The sequence below is a fragment of the Phalacrocorax carbo genome, chromosome 16, assembly GCF_963921805.1.
Source record: "Phalacrocorax carbo chromosome 16, bPhaCar2.1, whole genome shotgun sequence".
In the NCBI taxonomy this organism is placed as follows: Eukaryota; Metazoa; Chordata; class Aves; order Suliformes; family Phalacrocoracidae; genus Phalacrocorax; species Phalacrocorax carbo.
Genome location: NC_087528.1, coordinates 12478049 through 12497013, shown reverse-complemented (window position 1 = coordinate 12497013; position 18965 = coordinate 12478049). Strand labels below are relative to the sequence as shown.

Genomic DNA, 18965 nt, shown 5'->3' with positions numbered 1-18965 from the left:
ATTGAAAATCAACATTTTAGTCTTTTAAAAAGTAAAGACGAATTTTAATGGTGCCTTCTTACACAGACATAGGAACCTACCTCAGCTCTTGCTGTGCTGCAGTGGTATCCAAGGTATCCTCCAGTTCGGTTTTTAAAGCCTCCAACTCTTCACTTAAATCTCTTTTCTGCTTTTCCGCCTTGTTGCGTGATGCCTTCTCAGATTCAAGATCCTCCTGGAGCTCTGCAATTTGAGCCTGCAGTTCTCTTATCACTTTCAGTGCGTTGTTCTTCTGAACTGCTTCTTCATCACCTCTGTTAAACAGAGGCACAACAGTTAATGATATTTCGGTAGCTTCCGATCTAAGTCTCACAACAGCCTAGTGTCATTTAGATTACATGCACAAATAGTAACTCAACTTTGAAATCCAACTACAATAAAATAGACCTCCTAAAACTTCACAGAAAGAGAACCACTACTGCACTGTTATTCTCAAGATCCTAACAGGCACAGTGCCCCAGGTACTACAGATGCACTATTAGAATGGTCAAGCTTTCAAGTTTACATCCAAGTGTTCCAGTTTCATATATCTCAACACTGCCCCCAAACCGGTAGAATTTTCTCTTCCCACAAAATTATGGATCACTACTCAAGAAATACAAAAGGTGTTTTGTTTATATTGCAATATGTGTCTGTGGGACTACCACACAAGTCTTTCAGTGATGCAGGAAGACATACATCAAGTAATTTGACCATTAAGAAGACTCTCAGAATTACATGGTTTTTGCCTCCTGAGGCTGAACTTTGGAAGACTAAAAACCCTTCCAGACCTTGGTGAAACATTGTTTCTGGAGCTTTGTAGAGCAAGAATGCTGATAACACACTGAATTCCTTTTTTGCCATGTCTACACCCAGCACACAGGTGTCTAGAGATGCTCTAGTACAAACGTGAACTGGCTTCTGCTTTGACATTCCCAGTTTTAACTAAGTGTACAGTCAGCTGAAATTCTGTCTGGGAAAGTAAGTTTCTACCACAGTTCTGAAGTCATAAGCCCCATCATGCTCTACCTAGCAAGAGCAGCCTGCAGTTCTTCCTCTTTCTTGGCCAGCTGGATCTTCAGCTCTTCAATCTGGGCTTGCAGCTCAGCTATTTGGTCCTGTAGGTCTGTTGTTTCACCATCAAGTTTTCTTTTAGCTTTTTCTAATTCTTGACGGGTCTTCTCCTCCTTTTTTAAGCGCTCTGAAGAAGCAAAGAATTATATTTGTAAGCAATTTTTCTCTTGTCATCCTCAGAAGGTTCAGGGGCAGGGCAATGGGGTGGCAAGAAGGGCGGGAAGTTTAATATATGCTGTGTTAATTCTTTCTCCAGTCTGCAGCTGGAAGGGTGGCTGGGAAAGATGAAATAGCAAAGTAGAACTGTATGATTTAAGATAGAAGGTCAACAAAATCAGTGACTGGAGAAAAAAGTTAGAAGTAGGGAACAGAAAGATAACCTCACCTTGATAGAAAATAAGGAATGGGATCTAACAGAAGAGCAGTTTGAGCTACTAGGGCAGGTGATCACAGACATCAGGATTCAAAAATGAAGAACAACCACAGACTGGAAAAAAATGATACTTGCACAATTTTGGAAGGGCTAGGCTAGACTCCAAGAGATCTACTGGAAAACAGTACAGCTTAAAGAAAATGTGGATAAACCATTTTTGCAAGTATCTGTGCCACTAACTCACACCCCATTGATATTTAGCAAGACTTTGCAACCCTGATAGCTTCCAGTAATTCATTTGTGTAGCTAAGATACTCCTGCCCTAAGGTATTTCTTTGTGAAAACATCCAGTTATCAGCGGCAGAGCAATAAAATAAGAGCTAACTGATCTGCCTGCTGTCTGATTGGGATAGTTACCGGCTGCATTGTTTACAGTTAGCTAATGACCAGGTATGTCATTTAAGTCACAGGATGGTTTTGCTTAGCATAGCATTAGCACAATTATGCATGCATTAGCATAAATGTAAGCTATTAGACTTGTTCAATACTTTGTGGGTCCTCAGGGCAGAGATTTCTCTCACACCCTTCCTAAGCCTGCTGCAGGATCAGGACATTGTCTGCTGTATGGAAAGGGAACCATGTCCAAGAGTCATCTCTCAGAGCCACCCAGGGCTATTTGGGATTTCCCAGCCAATCTAAAGAAGCATTTTTTTTTTTTCTAAACAGTTCCTCATTAAAAAAAAAAAGAGAAAAAAAGGAAAAAAACCCAGCACTTTTATCTCTGTTTTTACATTATATTTCTGGTGAGTAACAGTTAGGGCAGTGTCATAAGGCCAAATTTTGTAATTGAAAAAGCTCATGGTAAACTGAATTAGTTTGGGTTGTTGTCTCCCCCCCAATTTCAGTACCTAGCAGTGCCAAACCCTAGCAGAGACACCTTAATGGCTTCTTGAATCATCTCAAAAGAGTAAATATCATTTTACTGTGCTTTACTAGCCAAGAAATTGCATGCCTTATACTTAAGCTTTAATTTCCATTTCTAAGGTCACCAGTCTGGGAACAGTACCATAACCAAACACATCTGTGAAGTATCTTCAGAAACACCAGTCCCGATTCAAGCACAAACTACTCAAGCATTATCTTCCAGTGAGTAAAGCTTACTTATGCCCATCTTAAGGGCTCTGAATTCAAATGTTAAAGAAAAGGTACATCTATCACCTACTGTCCCTATTAGTTCAATATCTTCCCATAACGTAAGATTAAACTTTGGTTTTCTTCCATAAGCACATCAGGTGTAAACTATGTAGCAAGACAGGGCAGGGAGCAACTTTGCCGTATATTTTGCAACTTTAACTTGGCAGGTTATTAATATTGCACAATAGCTATTTACAACAATAAGTAATTAAAAAAACCCAAACCTAAAATCAAGAAAGGTTACATAAAGGTGACAGAGGCAAAACAATGGCCAAAGAAACTGAACCATTTTAGATAAACAAACCATTAAGCAAAACAACTCAGATTTGCTTATTAAAAAAAAACATACTAGAAGCCTGATGAACGCCTACCAACATTCCTCCAGAAATACATTGTTCTAATGTGTTATTACAGAAAAGTGTAGTGACTTCCCAAGAGACAGATGCTTTACCTTGTTACTAAGGGATGCATGCAACACCATGCATTTCTGAGTGTGCCTATAAATGAAATGGGTCCTCAAAAATGGAAAACTAACAAGTTACACGTGAGGGAGACCGAGCAGCCAAAGTAACAGCTATTAAGGTATCTACATATAAGGTTACACTTTGCAGCCTGGAGCAGACGCTGCATACATTGCAGTTAGTGATCCATTCCTTTCTAGCATGATGTCCAAGCTGTTAATGGGTAAATGCAGTAAGAACAGACCTTCCAAATCAGTGATCATCATTTCCTGCTTGTTCTTCAGCTTGGCCAAGTTTTTGGCCTTTTCTTCTTCTTCAGCCAGCTGAGAAGTACATTCAGCAATTCGATCCTCCATCAGCTTCTTTTCCTAGTTAGGAGAAAGGGGAGAAAGAATAACTTCTAAAATACAATTTGAAGAGTCTCCAAGCAGCACAAATAACTGAATATACAAATTCCATATAAAGGTCTCATACAGCATTCATAATAGAGATCCTATTGCAAGTGACTGACCTGTCAATATTAAGGATCAACTGGAATAGTATAGAAACATCCACATTTGTTTTCCAAGAAAGCACAACTTGGAACTTAACACACGGAAGGCCTGGTTTTAGGACAGCATTTGCTGTACACTTCTGGAAATCCCTTTGCGAAGAGGAGCAGCAACTATGATGAACACTGTTTCCAGCTCTTAGATTTGGAAGACTTGTGAAATTGGAAAGAATACATGGCAAATACCTCCCTTTTAAAGGTCAGTTTAAAAGAAGCTCAGCTTCAACCTGTTCAAACCCCACAGGAGTCTTCAGACACAAACTCCATAGATTCAAAACATTTGAGGCTGCTGTGATGTGAGTTATCACTTGGTACTACTACTACTTATGTGCAGAATCTCCACGGCACATACTGGTCTCACCTTCAAAAATTTGGAATTTTGGTCCTCCAACAGTAGGATCTCTTCCTCCATCTTCTTGATCTTAGCTTCAGCCGTCACTTTTTCAAGCTGCAACTTCTGTCGAGCTCCTTCCTCCTCATCAAGCTGTTCCTCCAGGTCCTGGGAAGAAAGGCAATTGCATCTGTGCATTTTCTAGGTTACCCATATGTGTTTTTTGGTTTTTTTTTTTTTGAATTGGTGAAAAAAATGCATTCTTCTGAAAAGCCACCTGCCCTGACACTAAAAATACATTCACTTTGTTAGATTAATTTATACCAATGATAATGGAATTAAGGGTCATGTGATACACATGGAAATTTTTTATACTAAACTTCAGTTTTGGCTGAAATATGCTGCCTAGGAAACATACACTCACTACAGAGTTTTTCACCTTCTTAATTCTGAAAATTAAAAAAAAAAATTCTACTTAATGACAACCAAATCAGGTCAGGCTTTATGTCAAGTACTTCCTAGCGTACTGCATCTGAATAGGGTATCTCGTGTGAAAGTGGAAGTGTCCGGGAAGAGATGCCACAGCACACAGATCTCTCGATTCTAGTATGAATCTAGATCTCAATATTACAGCTGAAGTGGTTCAGATACTGGCACAAATAGCTAGATGCAACTAGAAGAGTAACAGTGTGTTGTGCTTCTATTCATTCACGGTTTTAAATAAGATTCTCGGCCACACATTAATGGACACTTTAAAAGGCATCAAGAGCTCTGAGATGTGGGGTTTATTTCCCATTCAAGCACCTTGAACGTTTTGAGAGAGACAAGTTCTCAGGTATTCCCTTTTTCAAGGTCTCTGTGTGTTCAAAAGGGAGCATCTAAATCACCTCATTTTCACAAAAAAAAACTGCCAAGTAACTTGGAGGAGATGAAGTTGTCTTAGTTTCGTAAGAGTCAAAGGAGGAATATTCTCCATGATAGTCACGGGATGTCAGTCAAAAAGGGCCATTTCTCTCACCATCCCATCAGTCCTTTTTTCTACAAGAAAGCAGGTACGCCCCAGGCAGTCATTCCCCATTCCCCCCCTCAGAAGCGCTTGCTACATTTAATACTCGATCTGTACATGCTATAGCTACCAACAGGGCATTTTGGCGTTTCTTTTTCTTTCCTCACCCTCATATGCCTGAGACCACAAGAATCTAAACACACCAAACACAGAAGAGAAAAAAAATTGAATTGATTTTATTCCACACATGGTGCCAAGGAGCTAAATTCCTCCGTGCCATAGAGACGCTGAGGGAGCTTTCCCATTCCCACCTCAGCTGTCCTGTTTGCATGCTTTTCCGTTTCCAGTTACCAAAGGGCATACCTGAATATGGCCCTGCATTTTCTTTTTCTCATTCTGCAATATTTGGTTTCTTTCCTCTTCCTCCTCAACCCTGGACTCCAGATCATGGAGAATTTCTTCCAACTCTTGTTTTTTGGCAGCCAAGCGAGCCCTCATCTCCTCAGCTTCTGCAAAGAGCTCCGTCTCAGCCTGCAGCTGCTCTGCAAGAATGTTCTTCTCTTCTAAAAGCTGCAAATATACACAAAAGGTAGTAAAGCAGTAGAAATCTCCCTCATGAGAGAATATACATATGACAACTACAAAGTTAAAGGCCAAGTTCTGCTCCAACTCTTGACTGCCTGGTCAATACCCAAAATCAGAGACTTTTAGCAGAAGGTTTTACAGCAGCCCAGGAGACACCAGCTTTCATAACAGGGCTACAGCGGCATTCACTCACTTGCCTCCCCAGTTTAAGGAGCAGATCCCACTGCACCTCCCCCATGTGCCCCGTTCTACCAGCAGCAAAAGGATGAGGGAAGTGCCTGTTCCCTGGGCTGCTCCTGGCACTCATCCCTGCACAGTGGCAGAGCAGCGCCATGGGTAGCTGGGCTGAAGCTGGCACTTGGAGTCACTGGAGCAGAACTGAAACACGTTACTTCTTGCTGTGTGAAGCTGACAATAGAATCGTCCCAGCTGGGAGGGACAAACAACAATAATCTAGTCCAACTGCCTGACCAAAAGTTAAAGCATATCATTAAAGGCATTGTCCAACTGCCTTTTAAACACTGACAGGCACAGGGCATCTACCACCTCTCGGAGAAGCCTGTTCCAGTGTTTGGCCATCCGCTTGATAAAGAAATGTTTCCAATATCTACTCTGAACCTCCCCGATGCAGCTTTGAACCATTCCCACATGTCTTGTCCTGGGATCCCAGGGAGGGGAGATCAGCACCTCCCGCTCCACCTCCCCTCCACAGGAGGCTGTAGAGAACAATGAGGTCTCCCCTCAGTCCCCTTTCCTCCAAACTAAGACGAAGCCAGTGTCCGTAGCCACTCCTCACAGGCCATGCCTTCCAGCCCTTTCATCAACAGGAACTGACGCTTTGCCATCCCAGCTCTATCCTGTCTCAAAATTACCACAGCGATAAATAAGTCTCTGTCTTTACTGACACTTCCAGCTGTTCTTTAAATTGATATCGATGATACTTACCAGCATAAATTCATTTTCAGCTTTGTCCAATAATTGTCATAATTGCTTCCTCAAGTCTTAAACAGCTACGTACCCCACAGAAGTACCCTACCCTGAAAACACATCTGAAAAGGAAAATGACACTGCTTCTGGAATTCTCCTGTAAACTAGCAAAGGCCAAAAATTAGTTTAGTTTCATTAGCATGACGTTTCTGGAACAGCAGCTCATGCTATATCTTCCTATGCCAGATTTCAGCAGAGTGTGAAAGGAGATAGCTCTCCTGATTCACAGTGCCTTTGCTCAGGAGCACCTCCCCAGTGTGGCTCCCTCACAGGACTGACAGCAATATATTTTCTACATATCAAAAGCTGATCTCAGGCACAAACCTGTTGATGTTTCCTTTCCATTTCCTCAAGTTCTGCCTCCACTTTTGTCTGTTTTTCTTTCACCTTCATTAGCTCCTCGTCCTTGGCTTGAAGTTCTTCTTCTTGACGAGTGACCTGAAGAAGAGGCTTCACCTACGAAGATTTGAAATGAACGAGTAAAAACCTGCATCTACTGGGATTACAGAAGTCACAGAAAGCGACAGACTATAACGAACCTTCGTGAAGACCCTCCACCACTGCCAGTGCCTAAGCTTTAAATATGCAGCGCAATTCCTCTGCAGGATTTTCAGTGCGCTCAGTTGCTGCTGTTTCTTCGCAAAGGCCCTGAAGACAGAAAAAGCAAAGTATTTCAGGTTAAATACAGCTGAGCATCTGTCCGGGTTTTTAGATTTTAGGTTACCCAGCCCCAGAACACTTGCAGACCGTAAATAGGCTTATTTTTAAGTTTCAGTGACTACAGTGACTTATACTACACTCACTCCTTATATAAAGAGGCAGAGCAAGAAATGGATTCACCATTTCCAGAAGAACAATTACAAATGCTGTTTGTTCTTACTTTTAACAGACATTTTTCTTAAAAAGATAAAATTAGGGTGGATTAGACACTGAACTGTCCTTGAATTTCAAAAAAGCAGCTTTCCAGAGTATCTCTAAGAACTTCCAGTGGAGCAAGAAAGAGGGTTTGGGGTTTTTTTGCAGCCACTGGCTGTACCGTAAACAGCTGCATGGGTCATAAAGGGAAGATTAAGGGAAGGAGAAGTTGCTATGGAATGAAGGTACAAATTCTTATTATTAGGTAAAAACGTACCTATTTACCCTTGATACAACTACAGTTTATCAGGCAACACAATTTAAGAAAATCTCTCCTGAAATGGAAGTTTTAGTGTATAGCTCCCGATCAAAGAGACTTGACCGCAAGAAAAATCAAACCATAAGAGCACACGTACTTCCTAGCCAGGTATCCTCTACAGACTGCCTGGAAGAAGATGATAATGTCTGTGATCTTCAGATCTCGTTCTTCTTCTAAGTGTGCCAAGACACCAGCTCGGAAAAAGATCTTGCTCTGTCCAATTCTGTATAAGTTGGGGTCCAGCTCTAATGCTCTAATCTAAATGCACAGACAAGTACATTGTTTTTACATCAAGGAAAAGACCATTTTCATTTCAACTTTTCAATGTTTTAACAATATATAGGTATAAACACTTACCATACGCTCACAGGCTTGCTTACCATCCATAAAACCTTTTGGAATTGCATTGGGAGTAAGGATCTCATACCTTCAAGGCAAATGGAAAAAAAACCCACCTTTACATTCAACAGTAAGCTACTTTATTATAAACCCATAAAGCTGCTGTCATCAAGTGCACAGCTGAGGAATTTCTCCAGAAGTCCATTTTAGATTGGTTTCCCCTTCCCCCGCGTCTTTAAAATAAACTTGCAATAATTAGCTGCCTCGAGTTCAAGCCACTTCGAGACCTCACCCATGGTTTTGGATTTTCTTCCAGTTGGGCTGGGGAAGGGAGTGGGGGTGCCTTCAGTTATTTAACAAGGAACTTTATCTCAAAAACTCAGAAGACTGTTCCTGCTGTTACCTCTGTCTAAATTCCTGGAACACTATCCTGTTTGGAAATCCTTGTCGACAAATCCTTATTCCTTCTAGAACACCGTTGCAACGAAGCTGATCTAGAACCAGATGTGGATCCAATTTTCCAGCCTGGACAAACAAAACAAGCATGATTTTAGTCTTTTGTTTTGTATTAATGAAAAACTGTAGTTTAAGTTTTTCAGGCTACCTCTGCAAAGTCAACTGTCTAGATAAGGGGACGCGTGGGGAATACTGAGAAGATATTTGATCAGTGTGAAAACTTTGTGAAACCTGGCTTCTGATTTCAAGAGGAAGACACAGACAGCATGCGTAACTTAAAATACATGCGAAGACTTTAATTAAGAGAAAGCATTAGAGGAGCGGGCCGCAGCACATACCCTCTTCTCATGATTTGGAATGATGCAGCGAACAAAATTGGGATTAGTGTTTCGGAGCGTTGCCATCAGCTTGGTGAGAGATTCCTTGTACAGTTGGCCAACAGTACGGAACATGCCCTTCTTGGTCTTGTACGCAGAGCCAAAAGCTGTCTCTGTTATTCCAGTGACCTGATCCAGACCCACGATCCGATCCACTGGGAAGGACAAGAGAAAATAATTAAGTGGACTTTAATATTTGTCAGGTATAAAGATAGGCAGAAAAGGGGAGCAATAGTGCAGCAGCAGAAGCTTTGTGGAACGGATGACAGAGAATGCCATCAGTAGGCAGGCAGTCAGCATGTACCGGGGTGCTGTGCAGAAGCAGTGGGACCAAAAGCCACAAACTTATACAGCAGAATCGTGGAGCTTTAGTAGGTACAGACCAAAATATCCAGCTCTTTACTTGCAGTTCTACATGACCAGGAAAGCCATTTTCTTTATTTTAAGTCAACTTGTAAGAGACAAAGTTGCCTGGAAACCGGCAATTATTTGAATTCTTACGATGAAAAATATATCTGGGTTGAATATTTGGGATTAGACATCTGTGCGTATTTGCTTAAAATGAAGAGTCACTTATGGTAATTATACAGATTAAATCTGAGTTTCAGTGAATATTCAGAAGTGTTTTGAAAGCATAACTATTTACAGGAGAATTGGACATAGTGTTATTTCAGCTACAAGAGGAAAAAAGTATCTGCCAGACTTGTGCTAGTCTGCTTTTTTGAAGAATTCTTTCAAGTTTTATACACAATGGCAAAGACCTCCCTAGCCAAAAGACAAGTTTCAAAACAGGAAAATTGCACACCAAAGCACTTCAAAGCTGCCATAAAGCATCAGAATAGAGATTTTTTCTTTCCTTTTTTTCAACATTTTAGGTAAGGATCTCTATGGTTTCTTCTTCAGAAGCACAAATTAGAAATCTGACGGCCATCATTAAAACCTTTAGGCCAAAAACATGAACATGATTCCATATGCATGTCAACAATTATTTAAACGGCTTGCTAAGAAATACACATCTGCCTGAACACCTTAATAATTATAGCTGGCACTTCTTAGTACTCAGCAGATATACTACATATTTTGGTTCTCCATGAAACCCAAGCTGCCAGCCAGAAATGGGCAACTCTATGTAGGCTACAACGTAAATTTTGTGAAGTTATCTTCAAATTCATTCAAACCAAAGCAGAGGGAATTATGCTTTGCTACCAGAATTAGTTTTGTATATGAGAAATAAGTGACAAGATTTTATTTCATACTTGTACTCAACTGGTTTTTAAAGGTCTATAAAAAAAGGAAAATTAAAAGCAGAAAAACACAGAGCAACAAGTTGGAATAATCACTTCTAAGTCTCGCATGTAGTACAGAGCAGAGCCCAGATCCTCCACACAGTTTTGAACACAAGAATCTAAGCAGCTTCTTAAAGTTAGAAGAATAAGTAGGTGGTAAGTTGTTCATAAGATCATATCCCAAATATTTCCTTTGAAGCAGAATTCAGTTCTAAACCAGAAATGGGATAGAGATTACTGGGAATCAGTCTTACAGAGGACGAACATAACAGCTTGTAGATATTAGAAACATGCACCCACCAGGCACCGCTAGCGACTGGACACCATTCAGCTTTTGTTTGGCCACGTACTTTTAAAAGTTTTGTAAATATATCTGTTGATTGTGCATCTTTTGTTTTGCTCCCCTCTGTCTTCCAACTATAACACAGCTATTTATTTTTCAAGGAGGATTATTGAAGTTAAATGTAAGCCTCCCCTCGCAGTCACTGAACAGCAGGACTGGACAATCATCCATTGGCTAAAGCCTCTGAACTCAAGCCCTCTAGTAATTACTTGAGGAAACACCACTAGCTTCCTCAAGTACGGGATGTATCATGAGTAGTGGAACTCTGAAGGCACAGCCTTCACATACACATACCTCTAAGCCTGGGGAGAGGGACACAAGAAGGATGAGGAAGAGGTTGGGTAAACTATCTAAAGCGTCTTCAAAAAGACAGTGATTTTGTTGATTTCTCGATACTTTAAAACTGTGTCCAGCTTCCAACAAAGGGAAATATTGAGGTTTTTAAATAAAAGAACAATTCCAACAAGTCTGAAAGTTTATTTTACTTACTACCCCCACTACAGCTGCAGCACTCACTCTGGTACTTCAATACATTCTTCAGCTCTCCTCCCCAAAAATACATCCACGTTCTAAAACATTCGAGTTTTGTCAATGTTGGACTGCAGAAAGAAGCTTGACAGTGCTACAAAGCTTACGCATTCTCACAAGTGCTTGGAGCTACGAGAATTATCACTTAAGAAGCAATTCTGCATCTCAACATGGAACTAGGAAGCAACAAACCTTTTTATCTGCAATGCTTAAATGCAATGCATAAAATACAGATGTATGCAGCAGCAACTGAATAGGTATGCACTCGGAGACCATTTGCCTTGTGGAGGTATACCTAAGTTTAGCATGAAATGAGAAGTTCATGCAAGCCTACGAGCAAAAATGGTTTTCCTGTAGATACAACGGCCCTGCCTTTAGTAGTCCTACTGTTTTTATATCCATTCACCTGGTGGATCATGAAGACCAGTAATATTGTCATAGAAACAGGCTCTCTGAATATTCTGAATCTCTAAGGCAGAGAAACAGCAAAAACAGAAAGACAGAAGAGCAGATACACAAGACACTTCAGTTAGTATACAGAACAGGTTTATCAATTGCAAACAGACTTTTAACTGCTACAAAAGCAATTAGGCCACAACATAATTCCATGCACAATTCAATTATCTGGGGATGCAGGTTTTGCATGTTTGGACCAAAACACTTTTGCTTCTGCGCGTGTACTCAGAAGGAAAGGAGCAGATATCCAACCAAAAAGTTCTTTATATGTTCATTAAAACTGCTCTCTATAGCTGAACCAAGTTAAGTATTCCCGAGAATAAGAGGGAAACTCAGCATTAACTTACAGCATCATCTGTATCACAAGATTAATTTCCTCCTGGAATAAGAAACTACAGGATTTATATACTGTGGCAGGTAAATATACTCTAATTAATATACTGTGATGTTAAAAATTAGAATAGAAAAATCCTTGCCAGTACTTATTTGGCTATTTCTGCTTCTTGGGCTATTTTGGTAAAAATTTGATAAACACTTTAAGCTGATGTGCAGGTAGACTAGCTAAACAGCAGCATACAGTTAAAATAGGCAAATATTGCATTTGATTTTAATATGCAAAGCACTAGTATGGCCATTGATGAATGTTATTTTAGGGGATGCAGTTTTCCAGGATATGACCCACCACTGCATTTGAAACCACTGTGCTGGTGCTCACGTAAGACAACGTTTTATTAATGGCAGGTCCCACTACAGCCGTTTACACTCAGGACTTGACCGCAGCAACTCAAACTACGAGCTCTGGACAAGATTCTACAGATGAAATTTGACACAGGGTAGCAAGTAGTCAGTGAATATCAGTTCAAGTAATGAACATGAGAAGCAGCTACTCAAGAAATGGTGCATGTGCAAGGGACCGTAGGTGCAACCCAGCTTCCTCGTTGTACTTCTGGCGCTAAACAGTAGAGAAAACACTGCGGATATTTACAACGTAGAGGTGGAGGGTGAGGAGGGAACAGGCACAAAGAAAGTAACTCGTCCAGCAAGGTACAAGTCGCTAACAACTCGGAGCATGATCTCTTACCATCCTTCCAAAGCTCTGCAACAAATTTGTCCGAAGACTGGTGCAGGAGTGTAGCCACATTGTCGTTCAGAGGGTCCATATTCTTCATCAACCACTCATCTGCCTTGTAGTCTACCTGTAGAGCAGCCGAGTTGCACATGATCAGGCAGACACCAGCTTTAGTTTCAAATTTACAAGCATCAAAAGGCTTTCAAAATACCATACTGATGTTTTCCTCCTAGTCTCTTCTTGATGCTTGCTTGCTACGAGTTTGTTGCGCCTCCTTAGAACACTTCAAAGTACCACGAAAAGTTATTATTCTTTTGAAAGAGTAAACGGGAGGTTTCTTTAAAATTTAGTAATCTGACTTTTTGCTTACTAATGGTTGCTATACGTCTTCGGTCTAGTGTTTTTGCCAAAATAAGGCTTCACTGTTCACTGTGAAGATGTGAAAACAACTCCAATATAGATCTTAATTACTTTATCTAAATCACTAGAGAGTAAATTAAGGATGTGCTGCAACATGACTTTTTTTTTTTAAATTTCACTATAGCAGTTATACCTAAGAGCTTTGTTTTCTTTATAGAATGAAGTGTTTATCTTGAAAGAGCCGAATCTGTGGTTTGCAATTAAACTATAGCTCAGCAGTGAACGCTCAAGGCTACCAGCATGGTTTCATCCCAAGCCCAGAGAGCCCAAGGACTCCCTAAGTCCAACACGACCTCTGTGTAGACTAGCGTGTTTTTGCTTCAAACTGACATTTCTGTTTTTAAACAAGGGCTTTGGAAGTAACGCCACATCTAAATGCTTCCAGCGCCCAAACCCAAATCAGATCCTCATCCCAGTGCTTTTTGCAGTAAGAGCTATTTTACAAACGATTCTAGGTTTGCAGGAAATACACGTTCTGACAGAAAATTGAAAAACGCCTTCTGTGAGAGGAAGACACGTAAAGCAGTGCCAGTACCCCCGAAATGCCCACTCCGCTGGCAGAAGCAAAGCATTCTGCAGAACAATTACCTTCCTGCAGCCAGGCACCAAGCTGCTTTACTTCGCTTTGATTACCTAAAGGTAACGTTTTGTTTCACAACTGATCTACTATTACCTGCAGTAATAGTGTCGATTTCATTATTTCTAAGTTACTGTTTTAAATATTGATACAATAAAGTGCATGATTTTTTTATTTCCATTTTTGCTACGATTATCTACTTGGCACCACAGACATCTAAGGATAGGTAACAACAAGCCATTAGTAATTTAAATGAAAATTAAAGGATGGCTTTTAATCATTCGCACAGTTTCTTCTAAATATCAGGGAAAAACTGGTACTAGGATTAAGTTTTAACTATTTATGGAAGTAATTACATAGCACGGCCCTATGGAATAGACCCGGTGATTGTGAAGGTTCCACGAAACGCTGACAAGAACCGCATGGTTATTTCATGGGTCTGTTCACACGGCAGCTGAGCTCCGTCCCCCAACGGGAAAGCGAAGACTGAACTAACAGTAAAAATTAAGATACTAGCTTACCTATAAACGGGGATATACAGAAAATCTTACATGAACTGAGGAGATAAAAGTGCAGAGGGTACTGACACAGCCCTACTTCAAGTACTACTGTCAACTTGGAAACAGATATTCAGAAGAGATTCCTTTCAGCACAAATCCTGAAAAAACTCACCTGTAAGTCCTGACAACAAAATTAAAGGAAGCTGAAATGTGTGCTTAATTTATATTTTTGAATTATGTCTATTTAGTAACAGGAGTTCCATCAGAGCTCTCCGAGTATGTTCAAGAAAATGAAGCAAGGCCTCCCTCCTGCACAAGTATTTCTAAATTTGGTAGCCATAGCACATAGTACTTTCCCAAAACCAACGCTTCTAACCAAGTATTTAACACTTAACCCTTACCTTCCCTGCATAGTGAATAATGCAGAAATCCGCTTTGTCCTTGAGCTGTCTTGGCTTTTGGAACTTCGAGTGGGTTCCTTGCTCTTGGACCAATTTTTCCACAAATGTCTTGTCAGTGGCTTTAGGGAACCAGCATTCTTCATCCAGTAACGCTAACACACCAGGAGGATTTGCCTGCAGTCCAGTTGGATTTACTCTGTGTTAGTTTTTATTTATTTTAATATTCAAAACACAGCACTGAATGTCACAATAAGAAGCTGTCTAAACTGACTCAAATTTGATTTAAATTAAAACAAGCTGTGGGGGAGTCCAGTTCAATGAACGACATTGAGTGGTTCAAACAAATTCATTCCAATGAATGCTGGAGCCAGACATGAGTGACCTGATCTAGTGCTGACAGGAGCCTTGCTTTGAGCAGAGACTGGAATAGATGACCTCCAGAGTTACCTTCCAAACATTTCTCCGACATGTATGTACACACCAGCTCATCCCCATCTCCACAGTAGTTAATGTCATGCTCTAATGTGGGCTAAACTCAAGACAATTATCCCTCCCAGCCACCCAACACTACTGCGGCAGCCGCTGAGCCTCCCCTTGCCAAGCCCTGGGTTGATATCCAGTAGCAGCATCCAAAGAGGTTCAGCAGGCTTAACTTGAGCAGCCAGCATAGTTTTATGTAATGCCTCTCTTCCCATACAATTTAAGCACTCCATTTGAAGGTTTGTTTATTCTTAAAGCGAAGCAGGGAACAAGCAGTGTCTGTATTTTGCAGCTGTAGAATTATTGGATGGGATCATTTTCCTCAGGAAGACAGACCATCGTACACAGGAGAGCAATGGAAAAGGGTTTATAATAATTTATACTTAATGTTTCTAATGAATATAAAGTTTACACATTTGAAGAGAGATGTTCTATGTGCCTACTACGTGGCATCACATTTACAGAACAATTATGAAGGTACTGACATTTGCTTTAAAAAAACCCAAAAGTAACTTGGTGCATTTTAGGATATTCACCTAAACATCTGCATACTGAAAGCATCCACTCTTACCCCCTCCGGCTTTTGGCAGAGGCTTTACGTTCCAAAGAGGCAGAACTTTCTGAAGTTTCACGCACAAAGTGCAAACCTTTGATAACTGAAACAGGATTTCCCTTTTCCTTCTCTAAAAATACCCAGAAATGTGGCTCATGGGCTTTTCTGCTCTTCAGGATGCATAGCATCACCGGCAGCTTGTGTGCATTCTAGAATACCCACAGAAAGGTAGAGAGTAGTAACTGCAAAGCCCTACGTTTAATTTAAAAGGTCATAAAATAATTTTGGCAGCATAGTTCTGAGGTGTGAAGAATGGTAACTTTCAGGAATGGTGATCTTTGTTCTTCGCCTTCCCCCCTGCCCCAACCCAACTGCTCCTCCTGCTCCTGGAAGCCCTCTTCAGCTTCCATACATTGACCAGCCAGAAGAATATGTTAAAAAGCACAGTGATTAAAATCACCTTTAAGATACTGCTTTCCTACTCGCAACCCCACCCTTGAAGTTTCAGAAATTTTGCTGTTGATCTCAAATGAAAAATTTTACCATTCAGTCCTGCAAAGCATCCCAACTGAGCCACCACTCCAAAGCTCCTATAACGCAGTGCTGTTGTTTAATATCAAAGTGACAGGACTAAAGACTACATTAGTACTGGGGCGGGGGGGGAAGGTATAAAAATAGTAGCTTAATATCTTTAGCTCAATGTTCTACCCGAACATCAAGGCAAAATGCCATATGGATAAAAGCTTTTCCCAATACATGGCGTTTTAGACTTTGGATTTCAGCCGTCACGTTAATTCGCTTTTTGTGACAGCTCCGCAAGGAATCTCTGCACAGCCCTACAATTTGCAGGCAGTAAAAGACAAACCCATAAAGGGAACCTCTTCTCCTTAGAGCATTATTAATGCACAAACTTACGGGTCTTTCGATTAAGTCAATGCAAGGCTGCAGATCCAGTCCGAAGTCAATGAAATTCCACTCTATACCCTCTCGCTGGTACTCCTCTTGCTCCAGGATAAACATTGTGTGGTTAAATAACTGTTGAAGCTTCTCATTGGTGTAGTTAATGCAGAGCTGCTCAAAGGAGTTCAACTACAAAAATAACATTAGTAAGCAAGAATAATTCAGTGATGGGATTTATCAAATATCTAGAAGTCAAAAATTTGACCTTACAAGGAAATTCCCCAAAACTCTGCAACATTGAAATACATTGTAAAGAAAAAGGGAAAACGCATTACCCGAATCTCTGATGTTCCCTGTTACATACAATTAAATAACGTATAGTAGAAAAACCCATCACTTACAAAAGAACGATTTAGACTAAAGCAAGACTTTTTGGCAGTATAAGTTAGGGTCGTCAAAGCATTTGCACGCTAGGAAAAAAGCCTCCCGCAGCCTTGGAACGTGCACGCAGGAAGCGGTGCCACACTTAGTCCTGAACGCACGTGAACGGGGAAAAGAAAAAGCTGATTAGCAGCGTTTTGAAGTACCTCAAAGATTTCAAATCCAGCAATATCCAGAATTCCAATAAAAGACGCTCCCTGTCGTTTGGTCCTGTCCAAAGCTTTATTAATGCGGTGAACAAGCCAGCGGAAGAGGCGTTCGTAGGTGGCCTTTGCCAAAGCTTCCACTGCAAAGTCTGCCTGAAAATCCAAACACGAAAATTTATTTACCCTGGAGAAGTCATCAAAAGAACAGAGATGTGGATGTTATCACAAATAACTAAGTAGCAGATGAAGTTTAACAGAGTTAATACCACTGAGGAATGAAAACAAGCAGTAGAAACAGTATGCAGTTTGATTAATTTTATGAAAAATTTGTCCTTAAACTGTTCCATAAAAAAATCCCCAAAAGCTCTCTGTGCATTTGATATGTACAACAATGACATTAAAGAATGAAACCAGTGGAAGGTCAAGGAAAGGGAAAGGTTTCTTCTATTCTACCACTGATTTTTACCATATAAGAACATTTAATGAAGACCGTAAGCTTAAACAAAGCCAGTGGCAATACACACTTAATTCCAAGTCTCTTTATTAAGAGCTAATCAGGACAAGACACAGCTTCACCTCGTTTTTAAAGCATCAAAACTTACTTGTTCTTTGGTCTGGGCTTTCTGAACATAATCTCTGCCGACTTTGATGCGCGGTGTCAGTATGGCCCGGGTGAACTCCATGACATTCATTCCCAGTAGGTGGCAGAGTTTCTGTGCGACTGGAGATCAAAGTAATAAATGGAAACACTTAAATCCTCCAACCTCCACCGCAGCCAGCGACATCGGTGGAACAAGCTACTGACAGACTCTCATATGCCAGCTTAAAAATTGAACTGCCATTTGCAACAGCAGTCGGGGGATGCACCTCTGGCCTGTGCAGAGACCTGCCCCACCACGCGTCCGCAGGCTTCCACCCATCTCAAAAGCCGATGGAAGCCTCTACAGAAGCACACCACTGGATTTTCTTAGGGGAACACGGAAAACACAACATTTCGTGAAACTGCAGGGAAGTAACAGTCCACAGCCCACGTAGAAGTGTTCATTCTGTTACTTCATAGGGAACGTTCATTTTCTCATCTCCAGAAAAAGAGCACAGTATGAGGACGTCACACATCAGCTCCATCACACTACAGGTTGCTTGAAAACTGCTTCAATTTAGCTAGGTGCTGGTGTGACGCTTCTATTATTAATCAAAATACATTGTTTAAAACTATTTAAACAATGGCTTTAATATTTTATACAGAACAACGATGCAAACAGCTGTGCACTTTCTTTAAACACGACGCCAGGAGAGTTCATGCTCTCTGTTATTTGAAATAACACATTACCCACACCATTGTTACATATTCTTGCTGCATCAGTCCCTTTTTCTAAATAAAATTTCCAGTAGGTTAGTGTTCCATACTGCTAAAAATGAGAGTGACACTAAAGGTATTTTTAGGTCTGGGTAAGCGTTGCCCTTCAGCAGGAAGCCCTCCACACTATCCACTGAGTACCTTAACCCCTTATCTTTGTGACCTGACAGCTTGTTGGTTTACTGTCAAAATGAAAACGCTCTGTTTTTACAAATCAGCATTGGAAAACAGATTTTAATATCAATATAAGACTTCCTCTCTCTATATATATTTTTGTTTGTTGGTATTAAAAACACTAGTACATGCTCTTAATATTGAGATCCTCTGTCTGGCCATATATTCCTTTGAAGTGCTCTTAAATCAACACACAACTTAATCAGTGAAATTAGGGTAGCGACTCAAATCAAGCGCTCCTTTCACTTTAGCTCCACAGGAACATTTCTGTGCTTTGAGTATAAAAACGCACATCAGATAAAACTTAGAACCTTAGGTGTCAAGTAGCAAGTGCTGTCAGAATCTTAGGAAAAAAAAAAAAAAGAACAACTTGAAAATATTAAGTAGCCAAGAGCATCAGCTTGGTACT

The 18965-nt window shown here is 40.6% G+C and overlaps 1 protein-coding gene across 3 annotated transcripts in view; it reads right to left on the bottom strand.

Annotated features, from left to right (window-relative positions):
* MYH10 (myosin heavy chain 10) overlaps nt 1-18965 on the bottom strand; it is a 108089-nt gene that overhangs the window by 16030 nt on the left and 73094 nt on the right. For all 3 annotated transcript variants that reach the window (XM_064467311.1, XM_064467313.1, XM_064467312.1), the window contains 16 exons: nt 17628-17746; nt 17026-17178; nt 16454-16627; nt 14506-14679; nt 12620-12734; nt 8887-9080; nt 8496-8617; nt 8111-8180; nt 7851-8011; nt 7119-7227; nt 6904-7035; nt 5371-5577; nt 4032-4169; nt 3365-3488; nt 1048-1219; nt 81-293 (listed from right to left, as the gene is read on the bottom strand). In XM_064467311.1, coding sequence (XP_064323381.1) covers nt 81-293; nt 1048-1219; nt 3365-3488; nt 4032-4169; nt 5371-5577; nt 6904-7035; nt 7119-7227; nt 7851-8011; nt 8111-8180; nt 8496-8617; nt 8887-9080; nt 12620-12734; nt 14506-14679; nt 16454-16627; nt 17026-17178; nt 17628-17746 — 2377 coding nt within the window. The remainder of the gene's footprint in view (nt 1-80; nt 294-1047; nt 1220-3364; nt 3489-4031; nt 4170-5370; nt 5578-6903; nt 7036-7118; nt 7228-7850; nt 8012-8110; nt 8181-8495; nt 8618-8886; nt 9081-12619; nt 12735-14505; nt 14680-16453; nt 16628-17025; nt 17179-17627; nt 17747-18965) is intronic.